Genomic DNA, 26920 nt, shown 5'->3' on the forward strand with positions numbered 1-26920 from the left:
GGCAAGAGTATACAGATGAGTTTTAAGGTGAGACTTAAATGCTTCTACTGAGGTAGCATCTCGAACTGTTACCGGGAGGGCATTCCAAGGTACTGGAGCCCGAACGGAAAACGCTCTATAGCCCGCTTTTAATTAAGGAAACAATCAAAAGAATCAGTTATAATACGTCAATCAGAGTAATTTAGTTACTCTATATATTGGGATTTATTCTGAATATTGGTGAAATATGAATGCGAAGGGTACAAAATAAACCCACCTACAATCTGGTATATATGATATTTGCTGAATCTCCCACAGGGATCAATAAAGTACTTTCTATTCTATTCTATTCTATATGTCACTAAGCTTTAGAACTTTTTGTTGTGAAAATCTCCTTCCGCCTCTTTGGAAACACTTCCCACCCACGCTGCTTGGTGCCTCGTCTGAGCTGCTGTGACGTTGATTACCATAGCAACTAATTAGATGACCATAGTAACTAATTAGATTACCATGGTAACTAATTAGATGACCATAATAACTGGTATAATATCCATAAATGCAGATTTTCCAACCATTAAAATACTTGGTATAGTTGAAGACTTCCGGTCATTAGAAAACATGACAGCAAATCATAATGGCAGCTACACTTTCCATCTTAAAGATCTTAAAAAAAATATTTGGGAATGTCCGACGGGCCAGATCGAAAAGCTCAAATTTGCCCAGGTCTGATTTAGGACCAAAACCCTTAAAGCAAGTAAAACACAAACATAGAATCTGCTTAGTGAGAAGAATTATCTTATCAGACTGAAAATATCAGCCTTATTTGAGATATTTAAAGGCCTACTGAAAGCCACTACTACCGACCACGCAGTCTGATAGTTTATATATCAATGATGAAATATTAACATTGCAACACATGCCGATACAACCTTTTTAGTTTATTAAATTACAATTTTAAATTTCCAGCGGAGTTTGTTAAAAACGTCGCGGAATGATGACGGGCAATTACAGAGTATTCTGGACATCCGTGTTGCTGAATCTTTTGCAATTTGTTCAATTAATAATGGAGAAGTCAAAGTAGAAAGATGGAGTTGGGAAGCTTTAGCCTTTGGCCACACAAACACACGGTGATTCCTTGTTTAAAATTCCCGGAGGTGAAGCTTTACTATGGATCAGAGCCTTCAAGCGAACATGGATCCCGACCACTTGTCAACCGGCAGGTTTCGGTGATAAAATTGTGGTAAAAAGTCGCCTCTTACCGGAGATCTGCAGAGCTTGCGCCGTCCATGCAGCTGCCGTGACTTCCCTCAGACACACCCCTCCGACTATCAGGTACTATTCAACTCACTAAAAACACTAACAACACAATAGAAAGATAAGGGATTTCCCAGAATTATCCTAGTAAATGTGTCTAAACTGTCACTACTGCCTACTTTGTCTTGTTATATTCTTATTTTACTGTTATATTTTTATTCCTATTGTTGCTTTTTTAGGGCTTCACGGTGGCAGAGGGGTTAGTACGTCTGCCTCACAATACGAAGGTCCTGCAGTCCTGGGTTCAAATCCAGGCTCGGGATCTTTCTGTGTGGAGTTTGCATGTTCTCCCCGTGAATGCGTGGGTTCCCTCCGGGTACTCCGGCTTCCTCCCACTTCCAAAGACATGCACCTGGGGATAGGTTGATTGGCAACACTAAATGGTCCCTAGTGTGTGAATGTGAGTGTGAATGTTGTCTGTCTGTATGTGTTGGCCCTGCGATGAGGTGGCGACTTGTCCAGGGTGTACCCCGCCTTCCGCCCGATTGTAGCTGAGATAGGCGCCAGCGCCCCCCGCGACCCCAAAAGGGAATAAGCGGTAGAAAATGGATGGATGGATGCTTTTTATTTTTTTATTCTTATTGTAATATTTCTCCATTTTGTTTCCATTTAAACCCCCATTATTTACTTTTTTAATTTTATTTAAATTGATCTCAACTCTGTACACTGCTGCTGGAATTTAAATTTTCCTGAAGGAACTCTCCTGAAGAAATCAATAAAGTACTATCTATCTAAAGACATCTGAATTGCTCCCAATGCAATCGCCTTTCTTTTTTTAACTTTATTTCTTTTTTCTAGTCTTTAACTATCAATATCCTCAGCCACGACTCTTTCATCCTCACTCAAATTAATGGGGAAATTGTCTTTTTCTCGGTCCGAATAGCTCCCACTGCTGGAGGCTCCCATTATAATTAATGTGAGGAGCCCTCACACCGGTGACGTCATCGTCTGCTACTTCCGCTAAAGGCCAGGCTTTTTTATTAGCGACCAAAAGTTGCGAACTTTATCGTCGATGTTCTCTACTAAATCCTTTCAGCAAAAATATGGCAATATCGCGAAATGATCAAGTATGACACATAGAATGGACCTGCTATCCCTGTTTAAATAAGAAAATCTCATTTCAGTAGGCCTTTAATCTCAGGTAAGTTTCAGTTTTTGCCGTGCTGCTCTTGCACATCCTCCATAAACAGTAATTGTGTGTGTGTTTTTCAAGGCTGACATTGCATGGCGTGGCCCAGCCTGAGAATGACCCCTGAGCGACATCATGCTACCAACCAAACTGACCTGCCAGGCCACCCTGAACACCCTCAGACGGTACCGGCACCCCGCCTGCCTCTCCAGCACCGTCTCCTGCAAGGAAGAATGGCTACCCAGAGGGTTCCTCACCTCGAGGGTTGACCCCGGCCTGAGATCCATTTGCTCCCCTGTTGGTGTATCGCAGCATCATGGCAGGAGATCCTTCAGCGTGTCGGCTGCTGCGATTGTGAACGCAGCTCCGGCGCCTCTCCGGCCGTACCTCCGCTTGATGAGGCTGGACAAACCGATAGGTGTGTGTCGTCGCTTAACATTCAACCACAGGCTGATTTTGCTCCAAAATATAAATAGCGATAAATATGTGTTGTAGGAACGTGGCTGTTGTACCTCCCATGCACGTGGAGCATCGCCCTGGCTGCCGAGCCGGGACACCTCCCGGACTTGGGAATGCTGGCCCTCTTCGGGACGGGGGCCCTGCTAATGCGAGGAGCGGGCTGCACAATCAACGACATGTGGGACAAAGACTTTGACCAGAAGGTACTTATCTAAATCAAATGTCAGCGCTTAGATCAGGGGTGCCCATTACGTCGATCGCGAGCTACCTGTCGACCGCGGGGGGTGTGTCAGTCGATCTCCAGCCAGGCTTTTAAAAAAAAATAGACCTAAAAATGAGTGATCATCAATCTTCACCAAGACGTCACTTAAATGACATTCACGGTACCGGAGGGTCTTGTGAGATGACGCTGGCTGCTGCAAGATCATTATTATGAAAATATGACCGAGAGGAAGGCGAGAAACACTTTTTATTTCAACAGACTCTCGCGCCGTACCTTCCGTCAAAACTCTAAAGGCCGACTGCACATTTCCTATCTTCACAATAAAAGCCCTGCTTCATGCTGCCTGCGCTAACTAAATACAGAGTCTCGGAAAACTGGCGTGCAGAAGCGATCCCTCAGAAAGCTGGCGTGCACATCGCCAGCTTTCCGAGACTCTTATTTTGTTAGCGCAGGCAGCATGAAGCAGGGCTTTTATTGTGAAGATAGGAAATGTGCAGTCGGCCTTTAGAGTTTTGACGGAAGGGACGGCGCGAAAGTCTGTTGAAATAAAAAGTGTTTCTCGCCTTCCTCTCTGTCATTTTTTCATAATAATGAACTGGTGCCAGCCAGCGTCATCTCACAAGACCCTCGGGTGCCGTGAATGTTAATCAAGCAAGCTACGGAATTTGCCGCCAATGTTTTTCTTGTAAAGTGTATGGAAGCTGGATGAATTAGATGCAAAAAACCAACCACTTTCATGTGGTATTGTACAGAAAGGACCACTTTTTTTCTCCTCCATTTGAAAATGTGGGCGTTATCATCATTACTGTCTGATTCCAATTAATGCAAGTCATCAGAATCAGGTAATACACCAACTTATATTCTTGTCTTTGTGAAAGAAAGACATCTATATGTGTGACACATGCTTGTATTATCATTAAACACATTTAACTTGTTTACAAAAATGTCTCTTTCATAAATAAATAAATATAAATGATATATATAAAAGAGGTAGATCCCCTCGAGTTGGTCAATTGAAAAGTAGCTCACCTGCAGAAAAAGTGTGGGCACCCCTGGCTTAGATAGTGTGCTTGGAGGTATTGTTTCTTGGGGATGATGATGATGTTTGTGGCGCAGGTCGCCCGCACGGCCGCTCGGCCCATCGCGGCGGGGGAGGTTAGTCGTCTGCAGGCTCTGGTGTTCCTGGGAGGGCAGCTGTCTCTCGCTCTCGGCGTTCTCCTGTGCCTCAACTATTACAGGTACCTCACAATACAACCTGGAGCAAACACAAAGGGAAAGTGGAAATACTGAGCGACTTTCAATGATGTTCCAATAATAATAGTTAGATAGGTCGTTATTTTCATTGCAGAAGTACAACGAAACTTTGTTTTCAGCACAAACCCGTTCAAGATTAGACAAAAACAAACAGTGTACAGGGTTACAGAACAGGAACGCTGATGGCTCGCCACAAGGCGCCCCGTAAAAGATGGGGAAAAAGGGAAAACGCTGGGGAAGGATGAGTAAAAAAATAAATAGTAAAATAGTTGTATTTGTATAGCGCTTTTCTACCCCTTTTTAAGGAGCCCAAAGCGCTTTGACATTATTTCCACACCCACCCATTCACACACACATTCACAAACTGATGGCGGGAGCTGCCAAGCAAGGCGCTAACCAGGACCCATCAGGAGCAAGGGTGAAGTGTCTTGCCCAAGGACACAACGGACGTGACTAGGATGGTAGAAGGTGGGGATTGAACCAGTAACCCTCAGACTGCTGGCACGTCCACTCTCCCAACTCCGCCACAATCTATACTGGGCTCCTACGGGGGCCCAGTCTGGAGTGGGAAAAAAACCTCCATAGCAAAGCACATATACATACCGTATTTCCTTGAATAGCTGCCGGGGCGCTAATTAATTGAAAACCTCTTCTCACTCCTGCGCTTATTCAAAGCATGCGGTAAAAGTAAGCAGGCGCTAATAATTTTAAAACCTCTTCTCACCCCTGCGCTTACCAGTGGCATGCAGTAAAAAATTGAGTGTGATAAAAAAAAAAAATATCCATCCATTTTCTACCGCTTATTCCCTTTTGGGGTCACGGGGGCGCTGGCGCCTATCTCAGCTACAATCAGGCGGAAGGCGGGGTACACCCTGGACAAGTCGCCACCTCATTGCAGGGCCAACACAGATAGACAGACAACATTCACACTCACATTCACACACTAGGGCCAATTTAGTGTTGCCAATCAACCTATCCCCAGGTGCATGTCTTTGGAGGTGGGAGGAAACCGGAGTACCCGGAGGGAACCCACGCATTCACGGGGAGAACATGCTAACTCCACACGGAAAGAGCCCGAGCCCGGATTTGAACCCAGGACTGCAGGACCTTCGTATTGTGAGGCAGACGCACTAACCCCTCTGCCACCGTGAAGCCCAAAAAAAATAAAAATAAAATATTATTCTGCGTCTGCGGCCCGGTGGTTGGGGACCACCGCTCTACAACATGTCATCGCGCCCACTTTTACACCATGCTGTCTGCGTGCCGGCCGGATGCATGCATTTCGCTCCTTCTATTACGAGATTGCAATGCATACTTGGTCAAAAGCCATAAATTTTACACTGATGTTTGTGATGTAGGCAGCTTTAACACTCTTGCTGGTGTGCGCCACATTTCTGGAGAGCATCGGCTCTGTGGCACATTATAAACGCAGCATAGGGATTACCCATAATGCCATGCATCCGTGACTCTTGGCTATATTATACACGCGCCCCCAACCCAGCCCACCTCAACCAACGCACAGAGAGGGTGGGGTGGGGGGTTTGGTGCTAGTGTATGGTGTAGCCAGGAGTCGTGGATGCTTTGCATTCTGGGTAGGTGTTGTGTTGCGTTTACAATGTGTTACAGAGCCAATGTTCTCCAGAAATGTGTTTGGTGTGGGTTCACAGAGTGTGGCGCATATTATTAAGTGTTAAAGTTGTTTTATATCACAACCATTAGTGTGATATGTATGGCTATTGAACAAGACCCTGGTTTACACATAGCAAAAGCAAAAAAAACCTTCTCCGTCAGGGGAAGCGTCACTCGTGACGTCACAAATTTGACCCAGCGGTAAAAGTAAGCATGCGATTCTTAATTTGGGGAGCGAGTTTGACCCGGCAGTAATTCAAGGCAGGCGCATATTACATGCCCGGTGGCTATTCAAGGAAATACGGTATTACAACATACATCTCGAGATATCTACAAACAGAGGGAAGGGAGTGTGGGGTCATGATGGTAGGCCCCTATAGGATTTGCGTCGAGGGCATTGGGTTGGGGGGGTGGGGTGTGTATGTGTGGCGTATATTTATGTGGATGTGTGTGTGTAAGCCCGTAGTGTGTCTCTGTTCCGCGGCCCTGATGTATCGTGCAGTCGCTAGTCCAAAGTCAACAACAACAGGTGTGTGTCCCATGAGAGACAAGAAGGGAGTTTGTTGTGTCTTCGCTGCACTGTCCTTCGGGAGAGTCTCAACGCCAGGGAAACAATCCACGTTAGAATGTTTTTTATGCGGGTGAAAATTAAATTTGCTTTTCACTCTAAATTGTCTATGACTGGTCCTCAAAAACTCCGGGGTAGACAGTCCGATGTGATTCACTGTTCTTCCTGCATCCTCCAATCATTTGTGGCAGCTTTGGGGTACTTTGAAGACCGCCAGCAACTTCCAATTTGTCGACAAACCTGAGCAACGCTTATTCCAATCAGCAGATGTCCTGTTGTCATAATTCCAAATCGGTGGATATCTTCACGTCCTCGACTGAAAGGGTCGCGAAGAACGCGGCACTCCTTCTTCTCCCAAGAGTCCGTCGTGTGTCCAGCAACAACCGATTCGTCACGACAGCAGGTTCCCTCAAACCCAGGATCTTGTCAATTTTGTGAACAAGATCTTGGGTTTGGGGGATTTTTGATATATACAGTCGTGGAATTAACACATTATTATGCCTAATTTTGTTTTGATGCCCCGCTGGATCCATTAAACAATGTAACAAGGTTTTCCTAAATAAAATCAACTCAAGTTATGGAAAAAAATGCCAACATGGCTTTGACATATTTATTATTGAAGTCACAAAGTGCATTATTTTTTTTAACATGCCTCAAAACAGGCGCTTGGATTTTGGGACATGCTCTCCCTGAAAGAGCATGAGGAGATTGAGTTGGGGGGGGTCAGTAGCGAGGGGTGTTTATTGTAGCGTCCCGGAGGAGTTAGTGCTGCAAGGGGTTTCCGGGTATTTGTTCTGTTGTGTTTATGTTGTGTTACGGTGCGGATGTTCTCCCAAAATGTTTGTCATTCTTGTTTGGTGTGTGTTCACAGTGTGGCGCATATTTGTAACTGTGTTAAAGTTGTTTATACGGCCACCCACAGTGTGACCTGTATGGCTGTTGACCAAGTATGCCTTGCGTTCACTTGTGTGTGTGAAAAGCCGTAGATATTATGTGATTGGGCTGTGCCTTTAAGGTTTATCGGCGCTCTGTACTTCTCCCTACGTCCGTGTACCACTCCGTACAGCGGCGTTTTAAAAAAGTCATAAATTGTACTTTTTGAAACCGATACCGATAATTTACGATTTTACATTTTAAAGCATCTATTTTTGCAATACTACAAAATATCGATGTAATCAGTGATACAGCTCTTGTACTTGGTGTCATTACAGTGGATATTTGTATCCATTGTACACTATTGTTTATTCGACACAACAATCCCACTCTGTGGTGGTAAAACAAGTATAAAAGGCATTTAAAAAATAAAAAGAATTACAACGGAAAAACTGAATAATTGTTTTTATATTGCTATTCATTTCAAATATATTATTATGACTTGTTATTTAACTTGTTGTGGTTTATTTCTTACATATTGGTGGTACAATAAATACTCATGTTTTCAAATGAATGCACAATCGTGTTGTTGATCGTGATTACAATATCAAACAAAACATTTATCATTAGTTTTGCCATAATTGTCCAGCCCTAAGATCTACCCTTTACCCATCCCGCCATCAGTGTGAATGGGTGAATGTGGAAATAGTGTCAAAGCGCTTTGAGTTCCTTAAAAAGGTAGAAAAGCGCTACACAAATATAACCCATTTACCAGTTATCGGCCGATAATATCGGCGGTCTGATATTATCGGACATCTCTAGTCAGTAGAGCCTGTTTATGAGCGCCAAACATGAGACAGATCCATTATCTTCCTCAATTATGTACCCTACTTTGGAAAAAAGAGGAGTTTAAATGCTTTCTTTTAAAAAGTGTCTTTTTTCATGGACATGATACCACCTTTGAGCTCACCACTTCTGTTTTTGTAATTAGAAAAAAATCTGACTTGGCTACACAACAACAACAACAACAACAACAAAAAGAAGGTCTTAAGGGCTGCTTTAGGGTATTTAATCAATCAAAATTAGAGATTTCCGATAATATGGGACTGCCAATATTATCGGCCGATAAATGCTTTAAAATGTACTATAGAAAATTATCGGTATCGGTTTCAAAAAGTAAAATTCACGACGTAGGGAGAAGTACAGAGCGCCAATAAACCTTAAAGGCACTGCCTTTGCATGCCGGCCCAATCACATAGTATCTACTACGGCTTTTCACACACACAAGTGAATGCAAAACATACTTGCTCAACAGCCATACAGGTCACACTGAGGGTGGCTGTATAAACAACACTGTTACAAATATGCGCCACACTGTGAACCCACACCAAACAAAAATGACAAACACATTTCGGGAGAACATCCGCACCGTAACACAACATAAACACAACAGAACCCCTTGCAGCACTAACTCTTCCAGGACGCTACAATATACACCCCCCCCCGCTACCCCAACCATGCCCACCTCAACCTCCTCATGCTCTCAGGGAGAGCATGTCCCAAATTCCAAGCTGCGGTTTTAAGGCATGTTAAAAAAATAATGCACTTTGTGACTTCAATAATAAATATGGCAGTTCCATGTTGGCATTTTTTTCCATAATTTGAGTTGATTTTGGAAAACCTTCTTAAATTGTTTAATGCATCCAGCGGGGCATCACAACAAAATTAGGCATAATAATGTGTTAATTCCACGACTGTATATATGGGTATCGGTTGATATCGGAATCGGTAATTAAGAGTTGGACAATATCGGAATATGGGATATCGGCAAAAAAGCAATTATCGGACATCTCAAATTATTATTTTACTTTGAACTTTTGAAAAGGACCCCAGGAAGACTAGGCTGGCGTTTGTGCGTCGGCTAGCGGGGATCCTCAACAAACAAACAATTTATTTACCGAATCCAAAATACTGCAACTCTGTGATTTGGTGCATTTGCAAACAGCTAGAAATTATGCACAACGCAAACTTTAACCTGCTACCCCAGAATATACAACATCCATCCATCCATTTTTTACCGCTTATTCCCTTTAGAGTCGTGGGGGGCGTAGGTGCCTATCTCAGCTACAATCGGGCGGAAGGCATTATACATTCTGGACAAATTGCCACCTCATCGCAGGAATAAACAACAATCTTTGTCAAAAAAGAAAATACAAATATAACCTTTGAAGGACATCACATTTAAAACGTTTGTATGCACACACAGGACTTAAAACCTTAAGTATATTCTTATGTATCCATCCATCTTCTTCCGCTTATCCGAGGTCGGGTCGCGGGGGCAACAGCCTAAGCAGGGAAACCCAGACTTCCCTCTCCCCAGCCACTTCGTCTAGCTCTTCCCGGGGGATCCCGAGGCGTTCCCAGGCCAGCCGGGAGACATAGTCTTCCCAACGTGTCCTGGGTCTTCCCCCTAATGCATCTGACACATTCAATATTGTAACATGTTCTTACAATTTACATGTTTATTATTGTAACACGTTAACGCATGTGACATGTTCAATAACGTAGCATGTTCTTACAAATTACATCTTCATTATTGGTTGGACGTGGGAGGTGTTTGGGTGGCATCCTGACCAGATGCCCGAACCACCTCATCTGGCTCCTCTCCATGTGGAGGAGCAGCGGCTTTACTTTGAGTTCCTCCCGGATGGCAGAGCTTCTCACCCTATCTCTAAGAGAGAGCCCCGCCACACGGTGGAGGAAACTCATTTGGGCCGCTTGTACCCGTGATCTTATCCTTTCGGTCATGACCCAAAGCTCATGACCATAGGTGAGGATGGGAACGGAGATCGACCGGTAAATTGAGAGCTTTGCCTTCCGGCTCAGCTCCTTCTTCACCACAACGGATCGGTACAACGTCCGCATTACTGAAGACGCCGCACCGATCCGCCTGTCGATCTCACGATCCACTCGTGAACAAGACTCCTAGGTACTTGAACTCCTCCACTTGGGGCAGGGTCTCCTCCCCAACCCGGAGATGGCACTCCACCCTTTTCCGGGCGAGAACCATGGACTCGGATTTGGAGGTGCTGATTCTCATTCCGGCCGCTTCACACTCGGCTGCGAACCGATCCAGTGAGAGCTGAAGATCCCGGCCAGATGAAGCCAACAGGACCACATTATATATTGTAAATATATATAGTATATGTATAGGGGTGGGACCTAATAAGTTTACTTCTTCCCACTCCCTTTTGAGCCAATCTTGACATCTACAAAAGATTAGTCACATGTAATGTTTTCAATGTAGGTGTAAAAATAATGTATTTATATATTTATTTTGTATTTTATGTCATTCTCTTTTTTTGTTTGCATGGCTCCAAATAAACCATTCATTCATTCATTCATTCATCAAACACTGCAAAAAGTCCGTGTTCAAAAACAGGGGAAAAAAATACAAAAATGTGTGGTATTTTATTTGAACTAAGCAAAATGATCTGCCAATAGAACAAGAACATTTGGCTTGACAAGACTTTTCAAAACAAGTCAAATTAGCTGACCTCAATGAACCCAAAAATACCTTAAAATAAGTATTAAGTCACTAATAACAAATGCACTTTTTTGGGTAGGGAAAAAAAAAAAAGAGACCTTTTTGCTCAATATGTTGAAAAACATTCTTAAATGAAGTAAATGCTAGTGCCATTATCTTGACATAATGATATGCGCTCGGCATTATGTTTCCTGAAACCAGCAAACTTATACTAAAAACTACACCTGGGGATAGGTTGATTGGCAGGGTCTCCTCCCCAAGTGAGCGAGAACCATGGACTCGGCCTTGGAGGTGCCGATTCTCATTCCGGTCGCTTCACACTCGGCTGCGAACCGATCCAGTGAGAGCTGGATGAAGCCATCAGGACCACATCCTCTGCAAAAAGCAGAGACCTAATCCTGCGGTCACCGAACCGGAACCCCTCAACGCCTTGATTGCGCCTAGAAATTCTGTCCATAAAAGTTATGAACAGAATCGGTGACAAAGGACAGCCTATTCTTATGTAGAATTGAATTAAAAGAAGTCAATTTACTAACGTGATCCAGTTTTAAGAGGTTAAAGAGTCGAAGGTGGATATACACAAAGGTTATTGCTCATTAGCATTAAAGGTACAGACACCCAAAAATGATGTTGGTCAATTCCTTCATCAAGGCTACTAGAAGCATTTAAGTCTCACCTTAAAACTCATTTGTATACTGTAGCCTTTAAATAGACTGTAGCCTTTAAATAGACTCCCTTTTTAGACCAGTTGATCTGCTGTTTCTTTTCTTTTTCTTCTATGTCCCACTCTCCCCTGTGGAGGGGGTCCGGTCCGATCCGGTGGCCATGTACTGCTTGCCTGTGTATCGGCTGGGGACATCTCTGCGCTGCTGATCCGCCTCGACATCTCTGCGCTGCTGATCCGCCTCCGCTTGGGATGGTTTCCTGCTGGCTCCGCTGTGAACGGGACTCTCGCTGCTGAGTTGGACCCGCTTTGGACTGGACTCTCGCGACTGTGTTGGATCCATTGTGGATTGAACTTTCACAGTATCATGTTAGACCCGCTCGACATCCATTGCTTTCCTCCTCTCTAAGGTTCTCATAATCATTATTGTCACAGACGTCCCACTGGATCATTATTGTCACCGATGTCCCACTGGGTGTGAGTTTTCCTTGCCCTTATGTGGGCCTACCGAGGATGTCGTGGTGGTTTGTGCAGCCCTTTGAGACACTAGTGATTTAGGGCTATATAAGTAAACATTGATTGATTGATTGATATTTAAATGTTGAAAAGTATTTTCACTTGTTAATTAATCTTCTTCAATCCAATTTCCACAGCATCGCTCTGGGTGCCGCCTCGTTGTCCCTGGTGGTCACTTACCCACTGATGAAGAGGATCACCTACTGGCCACAACTGGTGCTCGGTGCGGTGAAGAATAGATCGCCATTCGTGTCTCATTCGGCGTGGTTATGATGTCATTTTTATGTTCTGGTGCCCCGGCAGGTCTCACCTTCAACTGGGGGGCGTTGCTCGGCTGGTCCGCCATCAAGGGCTCCTGTGATTGGTCCGTGTGTCTCCCGCTGTACGTCTCCGGAGTGATGTGGACGTTGATCTACGACACCATTTACGCACATCAGGTGAAGTCCGCTGCAGTGGAGCAACACGCCGAATTTGGTACTTTTTTAAGCACCGGAGACTCAATACCAGTGGTCCTCAAACTTATTGACTCAGGGGCCGCATTGGGTTAAAACAATTGGCCTATATATATTTGCGCACGTCCGCCTTTGTAGTCTGCGCCAACAGCGTAGTCCATAAGCTTCTTCTTTTTCCCTATCTTCTTGTTGTGGGACATTCATCCTCCGCTGTTGCCATTTCTAATATAAAGTAGTGGAAAGTTCTTACTTATATCTGTCTTTAAACTTGCCATGAAAGCGCTAAAACATACCGGTGTAGTGAGCTGACATTATTCACCCAAGTTATTAGAGAGTTCCGGTCAGACGATTTCTGGTTTTGTTATTGCACTAGGGGCGGCATAGCTCGGTTGGTAGAGTGGCCGTGCTAGCAACTTCAGGGTTGCAGGTTCGATTCCCGCTTCCGCCGTCCTAGTCACTGCCGTTGTGTCCTCGGGCAAGACACTTTACCCACCTGCTCCCAGTGCCACCCGCACTGGTTTAAATGTAATTGAGATATTGGGTTTCACTATATAAAGCGCTTTGAGTCACTAGAGAAAAAGCGCTATATAAATATAATTCACTTCACTTCACTAGTGAGCCACGGATGAGGAGACGCTGCTCCGTTATTGATTGAAGTAAAGTCTGAACGTCATTAAAACAGTCAGCGCCATCTATTGACACTTCTTCCACTCCCGTCCTTGCACGCTACACCGCTACAAAAAAGATGACGGGGAGAATACGCTGAGCCACGTAAATTAGGCCGCCTACCAAACGGGGCATCCGGAAGCGACTGTCAGAAAGCGGCTTGAAGATGATGTGTAGAACATCATCTATGCAACATTTTGACCAAAGAACCACCATTACATGTTATGTAGACCACAAGGAAGTCTTATATTTAGAAAAAAATATATAAATGTGACCCCTTTGGTGCACCCTATAATTCGGTGCGCCTTTTGTATGAAAATAGACCTTATAATTCGGTGCGCCCTATGGCCCGGAAACTACTCCATGATTGGTAGAAAACTCTCAAACGTAAAGTAAGGCTGCCCTCATCCTAAATGGGTTAGCTTGATGCTATATTACATTTGATTTGCCATAGACAGGCTACTATAAGATTTAGCCATTTTACATTGCGATTTTAACACTTCAGAGTTTGGTTGTTAAAACTACAACAGAAATGGATGTGACAATTAAACAGCTGGTGTCCAATAAGCACAATACTTGCAGTATAAACACTTTGTTGGGCGCAACATAACACAAGCAGCTTCCTGGGAAACACTACGTCATGGATAGCCTGTGCGGTTGCATTCAAATGGGAGTCAAATGGTGTATGAAAACAAGATATAACCTTCTCAGTGGCCTAGTTGTTAGAGCAGGGGTCACCAACCTTTTTGAAACCAAGAACTACTTCTTGAGTACTGATTAATGCGAGGGGCTACCAGTTTGATACACACTTAAATTGCCAGAAATAGCCAATTTGCTCTATTTACTTTTAACTCTGTTATTATTAATAAATAATGATATTTATCTTTGTGGAAACACTGATCATTTTAATGATTTCCCACAATAAATATATATAGAAACAGATAAATATCAATATGCAACACTTTTTTTATATTTTCTCTAAGTGCACATTTTTCAAATTGAACATTTCCAAATGATCACTTCTAAGATAGTCTTGTAAAATCACAATATCCCATTTTAACTAGCTAGCCACTAACATTTTTTAACAAATCATGAATTACTTTCCTTTTACGGAAGGTTTTTTGTAGAGGAAAAATTACGAAAAAAACACTCATTTGAGGAGAAAACACAAAAAAATTCAAATTAAATATTGAAACATAGTTTATGTTCAATTTCGAAAAAAAGAAGAGAAAAACTAGCTAATTCAAATCTTTTTGAAAAAATAAAAAAAATAATTTATGGCACATCATTAGTAGTTTTTCCTGATTAGGATTAATTTTAGAATTTTGATGACATGTTTTAAATGGGTTAAAATCCAATCTGCACTTTGTTAGAATATATAACAAATTGGACCAAGCCCTATTTCTAACAAAGACAAATCATTATTTCTTCTAGATTTTCCAGAACAAACATTTTAAAGGAAATTCAAAAGACATTGAAATAAGATATAAATTTAATTTTTCAGATTTTTTAGATTTACCAGAATATTTTTTTTTAGTTTTAATCATAATAAGTTTGATGAAATAGTTCACAAATATTCTTCGTCGAAAAAACAGAAGCTAAAATGAAAAATTTAATTAAAATGTATTTATTATTATTATTATTTATTTTTTTTATTTTTATTAAATCAACATAAAAATACTCAAGATACACTTTCCATTAGTGCATCAACCCCCCAAAGAAAACCCCTCCCTCCCCCATTCACACTCATCCACACCCACTCACACAAAAAAGGGTTGTTTCTTTCTGCTACCAAAATTCTGGTTCCCACAACATATATAACACAGTCTGCAAGGGACACAGTCCCTGAAACACACATGATTGTGTGTGTCGCCGGTCCACTAACACTATCATTAATTACTATTTTTAATGTAATTGTTTTATATTATTTTACTTTCTTTTTTATCCAAGAAAATTTCATTTTTTTCCTTTTTTTTTAATCTCATTTTATTTCATTAAAAAAAAAAAAAAAAAACTCTTATCTTCATCAGACCAGGTTGGTAATGAAATTAGACTTGTCTAAAAGGTTTTTAAAACCAGGTCCAGTCCAGACAATGTCCAATAAAAAAAAAAATTTACTTGAATATTGATTTAAATTGCCAGGAAGGAGGAGGAAGGAATTTAAAAAGTAAAAATCCTAAAATCCTTTTTAAGGTTGTATTTTTTCTCTAAAAATGTCTTTCGGAATGTTATAAGAAGCATAGTGAAAAAATAAATGAATTCATTCAAACAAGTGAAGACCAAGTCTTTAAAATATTTTCTTGGATTTTCAAATTCTATTTGAGTTTTGTCTCTCTTAGAATTAAAAACGTCGAGCAAAGCGAGACCAGCTTGCTAGTAAATAAATAAAATGTAAAAAAAATAGAGGCAGCTCACTGGTAAGTGCTGCTATTTGAGCTATTTTTAGAACAGGCCAGCGGGCGACTCATCTGGTCCTTGCGGGCACCGCGTTGGTGACCCCTGGGTTAGAGTGTCCACCCTGAGATGGGGAGGCCGTGAGTCCAAACCCCGGCCGAGTCACACCAAAGACTATAAAAATGGGAGCCATTACCTCCCTGCTTGGCACTCAAGGGTTGGAATTGGGGGTTAAATCACCAAAAGTGATTCCCGGGCGTGGCCACAGCTGCTGCCCACTGCTCCCCTCACCTCCCTGGGGGTGAACAAGGGGATTGGTCAAATGCAGAGGACACATTTCAGTGTGTGTGTGACAATCATTCAATCAATCAATCAATGTTTATTTATATAGCCCCAAATCACAAATGTCTCAAAGGACTGCACAAATCATTACGACTACAACATCCTCGGAAGAACCCACAAAAGGGCAAGGAAAACTCACACCCAGTGGGCAGGGAGAATTCACATCCAGTGGGACGCCAGTGACAATGCTGACTATGAGAAACCTTGGAGAGGACCTCAGATGTGGGCAACCCCCCCCCCTCTAGGGGACCGAAAGCAATGGATGTCAAGCGGGTCTAACATGATACTGTGAAAGTTCAATCCATAGTGGCTCCAACACAGCCGCGAGAGTTCAGTTCAAGCGGATCCAAGACAGCAGCGAGAGTCCCGTCCACAGGAAACCATCTCAAGCGGATCAGCAGCGTAGAGACGTCCCCAACCGATACAGGCGAGCGGTCCATCCTGGGTCCCGACGAGCGGTCCATCCTGGGTCTCGACTCTGGACAGCCAGTACTTCATCCATGGTCATCAGACCGGACCCCCTCCACAAGGGAGGAGGAGACATAGGAGAAAGAAAAGAAGCGGCAGATCAACTGGTCTAAAAAGGAGGTCTATTTAAAGGCTAGAGTATACAAATGAGTTTTAAGGTGAGACTTAAATGCTTCTACTGAGGTGGCATCTCGAACTGTTACCGGGAGGGCATTCCAGAGTACTGGAGCCCGAACGGAAAACGCTCTATAGCCCGCAGACTTTTTTTGGGCTCTAGGAATCACTAATAAGCCGGAGTCTTTTGAACGCAGATTTCTTGCCGGGACATATGGTACAATACAATCGGCAAGATAGGCTGGAGCTAGACCGTGTAGTATTTTATACGTAAGTAGTAAAACCTTAAAGTCACATCTTAAGTGCACAGGAAGCCAGTGCAGGTGAGCCAGTACAGGCGTAATGTGATCAAACTTTCTTGTTCTTGTCAAAAGTCTAGCAGCCGCATTTTGTACCAACTGTAATCTTTTAATAGACATGGAGAGACCCGAAAATAATACGTTACAGTAGTCGAGACGAGACGTAACAAACGCATGGATAATGATCTCGGCGTCTTTAGTGGACAAAATGGAGCGAATTTTAGCGATATTACGGAGATGAAAGAAGGCCGTTTTAGTAACGCTTTTAATGTGTGACTCAAAGGAGAGAGTTGGGTCGAAGATAATACCCAGATTTTCACCTTGTTTTATTATTTGGTTGTCAAATGTTAAAGTTGTATTATTAAATAGAGGTCGGTGTCTAGCAGGACCGATAATCAGCATTTCCGTTTTTTGGTACTTTAACAACTAAATGTGAACTCTACCCATCCCTAATCACACGTGTTGGGCAACCCCAAAAAAAGTGGTCAGGTATCAGTGTTTTGTCGGTGTAGGACAAGGAGGACGACGTCAAGGTGGGCGTCAAGTCCACCGCGCTGAGGTTCCAGGAGCAAACCAAACCTTGGCTAAGTGGCTTCACGGCGGCCATGATGGCGAGCCTGGTCGTGGCCGGGGTCCACGCGGAGCAGACCCTCCCTTACTACGCCGTCCTCGCCACCGTGGGCCTTCACTTATCACGGCAGGTGAGCACGGCGTCCGCCCCTCACCCTCCATCTGCCTCACATTAACCCTATTTTTTTTTTTTTGGACTGTAGATTTACACGCTGGACATCAACAGGCCAGAAGACTGCTGGAAGAAGTTTGTATCCAACAGAAACATTGGCCTCCTGTTACTGTTAGGCATCATTGCAGGTAACCTGTGGAAAGGAAGGACAGAGACAGTCGTATTATAAGGACATAGAGCATGGGTGTCAAACTCTGGCCCGCCGTGTAATTTAATTTGGCCCTTGAGGCATTATCAAATTAACATTAGAGCTGGCCCGTCAGTATTGCTATAACACCGCATTCACCACTAATACTCATACTTGCCATCCCTCCTGATTTTCCCGGGAGACTCACAAATTTCAGTGCCCCTGCAGAAAATGTTCAGGGGGCAACCATTCTCCCGAATTTCTCCCGATTTCCACCCGGACAACGATATGGGGGGCGTGCCTTAAAGGCTCTGCTTTAAACGTCCTCTACAACTCTTCGTCACGTCCGCTTTTCCTACATAGAAACAGCTTACCGGCTCAGTCACATAATATATGCAGCTTATACACGCACTGACAAGGGAATGCAAGGCATACTTGGTCAACAACCATACAGGTCGTATAAACAACTTTGACACTGTTACAAATATGCGCCACACTGTGAACCCACACCAAACAAGAATGACCAGTACATTTCGGGAGAACATCCGCACCGTAACACGACATAAACACGACAGAACAAATACCCAGAACCTACCTTTTCAGGGACGCTACAATGTACACCCCCGCTACTTCGTCGGGGCGGCATAGCTCGGTTGGTAGAGTGGCCGTGCCAGCAACTTGAGGGTTGCAAGTTCGATTCCCGCTTGTGCCATCCTAGTCACTGCCGTTGTGTCCTTCAGCAAGACACTTTACCCACCTGCTCCCAGTGCCACCCACACTGGTTTAAATGTAACTTAGATATTGGGTGTCACTATGTAAAGCGCTTTGAGTCCCTTGAGAAAAAGCGCTATATAAATATAATTCACTTCATTTCGTCACGTCCGCTTTTCCTACATAGAAACAGCTTACCGGCTCAGTCACATAATATATGCAGCTTATACACGCACTGACAAGGGAATGCAAGGCATACTTGGTCAACAGCCCTACAGGTTACACTGAGGGTGGCCGTATAAACAACTTTAACACTGTTACAAATATGCGCCACACTGTGAACCCACACCAAACAAGAATGACTAGTACATTTCGGGAGAACATCCGCACCGTAACACAACATAAACACGACAGAACAAATACCCAGAACCCCTTTCAGCACTACCTCTTCAGGGACGCTACAATGTACACCCCCGCTACTTCGTCGGGGCGGCATAGCTCGGTTGGTAGAGTGGCCGTGCCAGCAACTTGAGGGTTGCAAGTTCGATTCCCGCTTGTGCCATCCTAGTTACTGCCGTTGTGTCCTTGGGCAAGACACTTTACCCACCTGCTCCCAGTGCCACCCACACTGGTTTAAATGTAACTTAGATATTGGGTGTCACTATGTAAAGCGCTTTGAGTCACTGGAGAAAAGCGCTATATAAATATAATTCACTTCACTTCGTCACGTCCGCTTTTCCTACATAGAAACAGCTTACCGGCTCAGTCACATAATATATGCAGCTTATACACGCACTGACAAGGGAATGCAAGGCATACTTGGTCAACAGCCCTACAGGTTACACTGAGGGTGGCCGTATAAACAACTTTAACACTGTTACAAATATGCGCCACACTGTGAACCCACACCAAACAAGAATGACTAGTACATTTCGGGAGAACATCCGCACCGTAACACAACATAAACACGACAGAACAAATACCCAGAACCCCTTTCAGCACTACCTCTTCAGGGACGCTACAATGTACACCCCCGCTACTTCGTCGGGGCGGCATAGCTCGGTTGGTAGAGTGGCCGTGCCAGCAACTTGAGGGTTGCAAGTTCGATTCCCGCTTGTGCCATCCTAGTTACTGCCGTTGTGTCCTTGGGCAAGACACTTTACCCACCTGCTCCCAGTGCCACCCACACTGGTTTAAATGTAACTTAGATATTGGGTGTCACTATGTAAAGCGCTTTGAGTCACTGGAGAAAAGCGCTATATAAATATAATTCACTTCACTTCGTCACGTCCGCTTTTCCTACATAGAAACAGCTTACCGGCTCAGTCACATAATATATGCAGCTTATACACGCACTGACAAGGGAATGCAAGGCATACTTGGTCAACAGCCCTACAGGTTACACTGAGGGTGGCCGTATAAACAACTTTAACACTGTTACAAATATGCGCCACACTGTGAACCCACACCAAACAAGAATGACTAGTACATTTCGGGAGAACATCCGCACCGTAACACGACATAAACACGACAGAACAAATACCCAGAACCCCTTTCAGCACTAACTCTTCAGGGACGCTACAATGTACACCCCCGCTACTTCGTCGGGGCGGCATAGCTCGGTTGGTAGAGTGGCCGTGCCAGCAACTTGAGGGTTGCAAGTTCGATTCCCGCTTGTGCCATCCTAGTCACTGCCGTTGTGTCCTTGGGCAAGACACTTTACCCACCTGCTCCCAGTGCCACCCACACTGGTTTAAATGTAACTTAGATATTGGGTGTCACTATGTAAAGCGCTTTGAGTCACTGGAGAAAAGCGCTATATAAATATAATTCACTTCACTTCGTCACGTCCGCTTTTCCTACATAGAAACAGCTTACCGGCTCAGTCACATAATATATGCAGCTTATACACGCACTGACAAGGGAATGCAAGGCATACTTGGTCAACAACCATACAGGTCACACTGAGGGTGGCCGTATAAACAACTTTAACACTGTTACAAATATGCGCCACACTGTGAACCCACACCAAACAAGAATGACTAGTACATTTCGGGAGAACATCCGCACCGTAACACAACATAAACACGACAGAACAAATACCCAGAACCCCTTTCAGCACTACCTCTTCAGGGACGCTACAATGTACACCCCTGCTACTTCGTCGGGGCGGCATAGCTCGGTTGGTAGAGTGGCCGTGCCAGCAACTTGAGGGTTGCAAGTTCGATTCCCGCTTGTGCCATCCTAGTTACTGCCGTTGTGTCCTTGGGCAAGACACTTTACCCACCTGCTCCCAGTGCCACCCACACTGGTTTAAATGTAACTTAGATATTGGGTGTCACTATGTAAAGCGCTTTGAGTCACTGGAGAAAAGCGCTATATAAATATAATTCACTTCACTTCGTCACGTCCGCTTTTCCTACATAGAAACAGCTTACCGGCTCAGTCACATAATATATGCAGCTTATACACGCACTGACAAGGGAATGCAAGGCATACTTGGTCAACAACCATACAGGTCACACTGAGGGTGGCCGTATAAACAACTTTAACACTGTTACAAATATGCACCACAGTGTGAACCCACACCAAACAAGAATGACTAGTACATTTCGGGAGAACATCCGCACCGTAACACAATATAAACACAACAGAACAAATACCCAGAACCCCTTTCAGCACTACCTCTTCAGGGACGCTACAATGTACACCCCCGCTACTTCGTCGGGGCGGCATAGCTCGGTTGGTAGAGTGGCCGTGCCAGCAACTTGAGGGTTGCAAGTTCGATTCCCGCTTGTGCCATCCTAGTCACTGCCGTTGTGTCCTTGGGCAAGACACTTTACCCACCTGCTCCCAGTGCCACCCACACTGGTTTAAATGTAACTTAGATATTGGGTGTCACTATGTAAAGCGCTTTGAGTCACTGGAGAAAAGCGCTATATAAATATAATTCACTTCACTTCGTCACGTCCGCTTTTCCTACATAGAAACAGCTTACCGGCTCAGTCACATAATATATGCAGCTTATACACGCACTGACAAGGGAATGCAAGGCATACTTGGTCAACAACCATACAGGTCACACTGAGGGTGGCCGTATAAACAACTTTAACACTGTTACAAATATGCACCACAGTGTGAACCCACACCAAACAAGAATGACTAGTACATTTCGGGAGAACATCCGCACCGTAACACAATATAAACACAACAGAACAAATACCCAGAACCCCTTTCAGCACTAACTCTTCAGGGACGCTGCAATGTACACCCCCGCTACTTCGTCACGCCCGCTTTTCCTACATAGAAACAGCTTACCGGCTCAGTCACATAATATAAGCAGCTTATACACGCACTGACAAGGGAATGCAAGGCATACTTGGTCAACAACCATACAGGTCGTATAAACAACTTTGACACTGTTACAAATATGCGCCACACTGTGAACCCACACCAAACAACAATGACATTTCGGGAGAACATCCGCACCGGTTTAGCTCAGTTGGTAGAGTGGCCCTGCCAGCAACTTGAGGGTTGCAGGTTCAATTCCCGCTTCTGCCAACCTAGTCACTGCCGTTGTGTCCTTGGGCAAGACACTTTACCCACCTGCTTCCAGTGCCACCCACACTGGTTTGATTGTAACTTAGATATTGGGTTTCACGATGTAAAGTGCTTTGAGTCACCAGAGAAAAAGCGCTATATAAGTATAATTCACTTCATTATTCAATGGAAAACTTGATTGGGTCCCTATTAAAAGGTTAATTTGTTCAACCTTGGCCCGCGTATTTTTTCAGTTTAAAATTTTGGCCCACTCTATTTGAGTTTGACACCCCTGACAAAGAGGATTACATTCAACACTGGAAAGAGAGGGAGACAAAAAGCCCATAAAAAACATTAAAGGGGAACATTATCACAATTTCAGAAGGGTTAAAACCAATAAAAATCAGTTCCCAGTGGCTTTATTTATTTTTCGAAGTTTTTCTCAAAATGTTACCCATCACGCAATATCCCGAAAAACGGCTTCAAAGTGCCTGATTTTAACCGTCGTTATATCCACCCGTCTATTGTCCTGTGACGTCATGGCAGATAGCACAGAAAGGTATAGCGATATTAGCTCGGATTCAGACTCGGATTTCAGCGGCGCAAGTGATTCAACAGATTACGCATGTATTGAAACGGATGGTCGGAGTATGGAGGCAGATAGCGAAAACGAAATTGAAGAAGAAACTGAAGCTATTGAGCCATATCACGGGAAGAAGCACGGACGAATTCAGCGATCGCCTTCTAACCAACGATTGGTATGTGTTTGTTTGGCATTAAATGTGGGTGGAGGGAAAGGCTGGATGCAAATATAGCTACCAATGAGGCATAATGATGCAATATGTACATACAGCTAGCCTAAATAGCATGTCAGCATCGATTAGCTTGCAGTCATGCCGTGACCAAATATGTCCTGTTAGCACACTACACATAAGTCAATAACATCAACAAAACTCACCTTTGTGATTTCGTTGACTTTATCGTTGGAAATGCATCCGCTTTGAGTGTCGCAGGATAACCACACATTCTTGCCATCTCTGTCGTAGCATAGCTGTCGTCGGTACAGTTTGCGGAACAAATTAGGGATTTTTCGCATCTTTTGACCGCCGTTGCACCTTGAATCCGTCCCTGATCGTGTTGTTTGCACACCGACGAGGCACAATGTCTCCAAGGTACGGAAAACAGTCGAAAAAACGGGAAATAACAGAGCCGATTTGACTTGGTGTGTGTGATGTGTTTGAGAAAATGGCGGATTGCTTCATGTTGTGACGTCACGGGTGAAAGGTCATCGCTCCGACAGCGAACAATTGAAAGGCGTTTAAATCGCCAAAGTCACCCTTTTAGAGTTCGGAAATCGGTTAAAAAAACATATGGTCTTTTTTCTGCACCATCAAGGTATATATTGACGCTTACATAGGTCTGGTGATAATGTTCCCCTTTTAAAAAAAAAAGTACTTTTTTAAGTTTTTTGTTTGTTTTTAACTATGCACATTTGAGTAGCGTATTAAAAAAATATTATTAGGGCCGGCCAATACAAGTTCTCAATGTTTTAATCTTCCACCACTAGGGGGCAATATGATAATTCTATTTTTTTTTACCAAGTGGCACCTTAAAAGACACCTGGTTCACCAAGTACCATCATTCAAATACGGTACCATAGTAGGCCTAGGTATTCATTAAAGTGTGACTTCGTTCGTGTGGAATTCCTCATGATTATTGTTTACCGGGAATTGGGAAGATCATGTTTTGATCAGCACTCAATAAAAAGCTAAATTATATTACAGTACTGCGATGAGGTGGCGACTTGTCCAGGGTGTACGCCGCCTTCCGCCCGATTGTAGCTGAGATAAGCTACAATCCCGAAGGGAATAAGCGATAGAAAATGGATGGATGGATATTATAGTATTAGGTGCTTGTATGAGAAGGCTTCTGCAAAATGTACATCCCACCAAGACACACAGTATAGGCCAACAGTTTGGTCACATCCATCCGTCCATCCATTTTCTACCACTTATCAGCTACAATCGGGCGGAAGGCGGCGTACACCCTGGACAAGTCGCCATCTTATTGCAGAGTTTGGACACACCTTCTCTTCATTCCTGACACTGCACCTACATTTATACAGCAACATCATTTCAAGATGTGTAGCAAAGCCTTTTTATACAATAAGCTCGCTTAAGCGTCAGTGACTTTAGCATTGCTATGTGAGCTAAAGTGCTAACATTGCACTTACATTTAAACAGCAACATAATTTTAAGGTGTGTAGAAAAGCCTTTTTATACACTAAGCTCGCCTGAGTGTTAGCAACATTAGCATAGCTATGTTAGCTAAAATGCTAACGTTTCACTTACATTTAAACAGCAACATCATTTCAAGATGTGTAGCAAAGCCTTTTTATACGCTAACCTCGCTTAAGCGTCAGTGACATTAGCATTGCTATGTGAGCTAAAGTGCTAACATTGCACTTACATTTAAACAGAAACATATTTTTAAGATGTGTAGCACAGCCTTTTTATACAGTAAGCTCGCTTAAGTGTTAGCAACATTAGCATAGCTATGTGAGCTAAAGTGCTAACATTACACTTACATTTTTAAATATCAACATAATTTCAAGATGTATAGCAAAGCCTTTTTATACAATAAGCTTGCTTAAGCGTCAGTGACATTACATTGCTGTGTGAGCTAAAGTGCTAACATTGCACTTACATTTAAACAGCAACATAATTTTAAGATGTGTAGCAAAGCCCGTTTATACACTAAGCTCGCCTAAGTGTTAGCAACATTAGCATAGCTATGTGAGCTAAAATGCTAACGTTTCACTTACATTTAAACAGCAACATCATTTCAAGATGTGTAGCAAAGCCTTTTTATACGCTAACCTCGCTTAAGCGTCAGTGACATTACATTGCTATGTGAGCTAAAGTGCTAACATTGCACTTACATTTAAACAGCAACATAATTTTAAGACGTGTAGCAAAGCCTGCTTATACACTAAGCTAGCCTAAGATTTAGCAACATTAGCATAGCTATGTGAGCTAAAGTGCTAACATTACACTTACATTTTTAAATAGCAACATCATTTCAAGATGTGTAGCAAAGCCTTTTTATACAATAAGCTCGCTTAAGCGTCAGTGACATTAGCATTGCTATGTGAGCTAAAGTGCTAACATTGCACTTACATTTAAACAGCAACATAATTTTAAGATGTGTAGCAAAGCCTTTATATACGTTAATGTTGCTAAGATTGCACTTACACTTAAGGAGTAACATTATTTCAAGATGTGTAGCAAAGCCTTTTTATACACTAAGCTCGCCTAAGTGTTAGCAACATTAGCATAGCTATGTGAGCTAAAGTGCTAACTTCACACTTACATTTTTAAATAGCAACATCATTTCAAGATGTATAGCAAAGCCTTTTGATACACTAAACTCGCCAAAGCTTTAGCATTTTAGCTCACGTAGCTATGCTAATGTTGCTAACATTGCACTTACACTTAAACAGCAAGATTATTTCAAGATGTGTATGAAAGCTTTTTTATACACTAAGCTCGCCTGAGTGTTAGCAACATTAGCATAGCTATGTGAGCTAAAATGCTAACTTTACACTTACATTTTTAAGTAGCAACATAATTTCAAGATGTGTAGCAAAGCCTTTATACACACTAAACTCGCCTAAGCGTTAGCATTTTAGCTCATGTAGCTATGCTAATGTTGCTAACAGTTGCACTTACGTTCAAACAGCAAGCTTATTTTAAGATGTGTAGCAAAGCCTTTTTATACACTAAGCACGCCTAAGCGTTAGTACTTTAGCTCACATAGCTATGCTAATGCTGCAAACATTGCACTTACATTTATACAGTAAAATAATTTTAAGGTGTGTAGCAAAGCCTTTTTATACACTAAGCTCACCTAGGCATTAGCACTTTAGCTCACATAGCTACGTTAATGTTGCAAACATTGCACTTACATTTATACAGTAAAATTATTTTAAGGTGTGTAGAAAAGCCTTTTTATACACTAAGCTAGCCTAAGATTTAGCAACATTAGCATAGCTATGTGAGCTAAAGTGCTAACATTACACTTACATTTTTAAATAGCAACATCATTTAAAGATGTGTAGCAAAGCCTTTTTATACACTAAGCTCCCCTAAGCGTTAGCACTCTAGCTCACGTAGCTATCCTAATGTTGCTAACATTTGCACATACACTTAAACAGCAACATCATTTCAAGATGTGTAGCAAAGCCTTTTTATACTTTAAGCTCGCTTAAGCGTTAGCGACAGTGTAGCTATGTGAGCTAAAGTGCTAATGTTACACTTACATTTAAACAGCAACATCATTTTTAATATACCAAGCTTGCCCAAGCGTTAGCACTTTAGTTCACATATCTACGTTAATGTTGCTAACGTCGCACTTACACTTAAACAGCAACGTTATTTCAAGATGTGTAGCAAAGCTTTTTTATACACTAAGCTCGCCTGAGTGTTAGCAACATTAGCATAGCTATGTGAGCTAAAGTGCTAACTTTACACTTACATTTTTAAATAGCAACATAGTTTCACGATGTGTACCAAAGCCTTTTGATACACTAAACTCGCCTAACGTTAGCATTTTAGCTCACACAGCTATGCTAATGTTGCTAACATTGCACTTACATTTATACAGTAAAATCATTTCAAGATGTGTAGCAAAGCCTTTTGATACACTAAACTCGTCTTATCTGGAAGAGTCTTGTTGAGCTTGTTTTGACTTTATGATGTCATGAAAGGGGTCGACTTCAAAAGAGTGACTTTTCTTCCAAAACTGGAGCAAACAAGTGCTAGATAAGAAACGGCTCTTTTGTTCGGTGCTCATAATTAAAAAGGTATACATAATAAAGCACCATTAACGATATCGGAGGATGAAATCGA

The 26920-nt window shown here is 42.8% G+C and overlaps 1 protein-coding gene across 1 annotated transcript in view; it reads left to right on the top strand.

Annotated features, from left to right (window-relative positions):
- Nucleotides 1–22241, top strand: part of coq2 (coenzyme Q2 4-hydroxybenzoate polyprenyltransferase) — a 30371-nt gene extending 8130 nt beyond the window's left edge. The window contains exons 2-8 of the mRNA XM_061895786.1: nt 2507–2840; nt 2918–3084; nt 4221–4342; nt 12293–12378; nt 12459–12592; nt 17403–17591; nt 17664–22241. Coding sequence (XP_061751770.1) covers nt 2558–2840; nt 2918–3084; nt 4221–4342; nt 12293–12378; nt 12459–12592; nt 17403–17591; nt 17664–17801 — 1119 coding nt within the window. The 5' untranslated portion in view covers nt 2507–2557 and the 3' untranslated portion in view covers nt 17802–22241. The remainder of the gene's footprint in view (nt 1–2506; nt 2841–2917; nt 3085–4220; nt 4343–12292; nt 12379–12458; nt 12593–17402; nt 17592–17663) is intronic.
- The last annotated feature ends 4679 nt before the right edge of the window (nt 22242–26920 follow it).

This window comes from Nerophis ophidion, linkage group LG01 (assembly GCF_033978795.1).
Source record: "Nerophis ophidion isolate RoL-2023_Sa linkage group LG01, RoL_Noph_v1.0, whole genome shotgun sequence".
In the NCBI taxonomy this organism is placed as follows: Eukaryota; Metazoa; Chordata; class Actinopteri; order Syngnathiformes; family Syngnathidae; genus Nerophis; species Nerophis ophidion.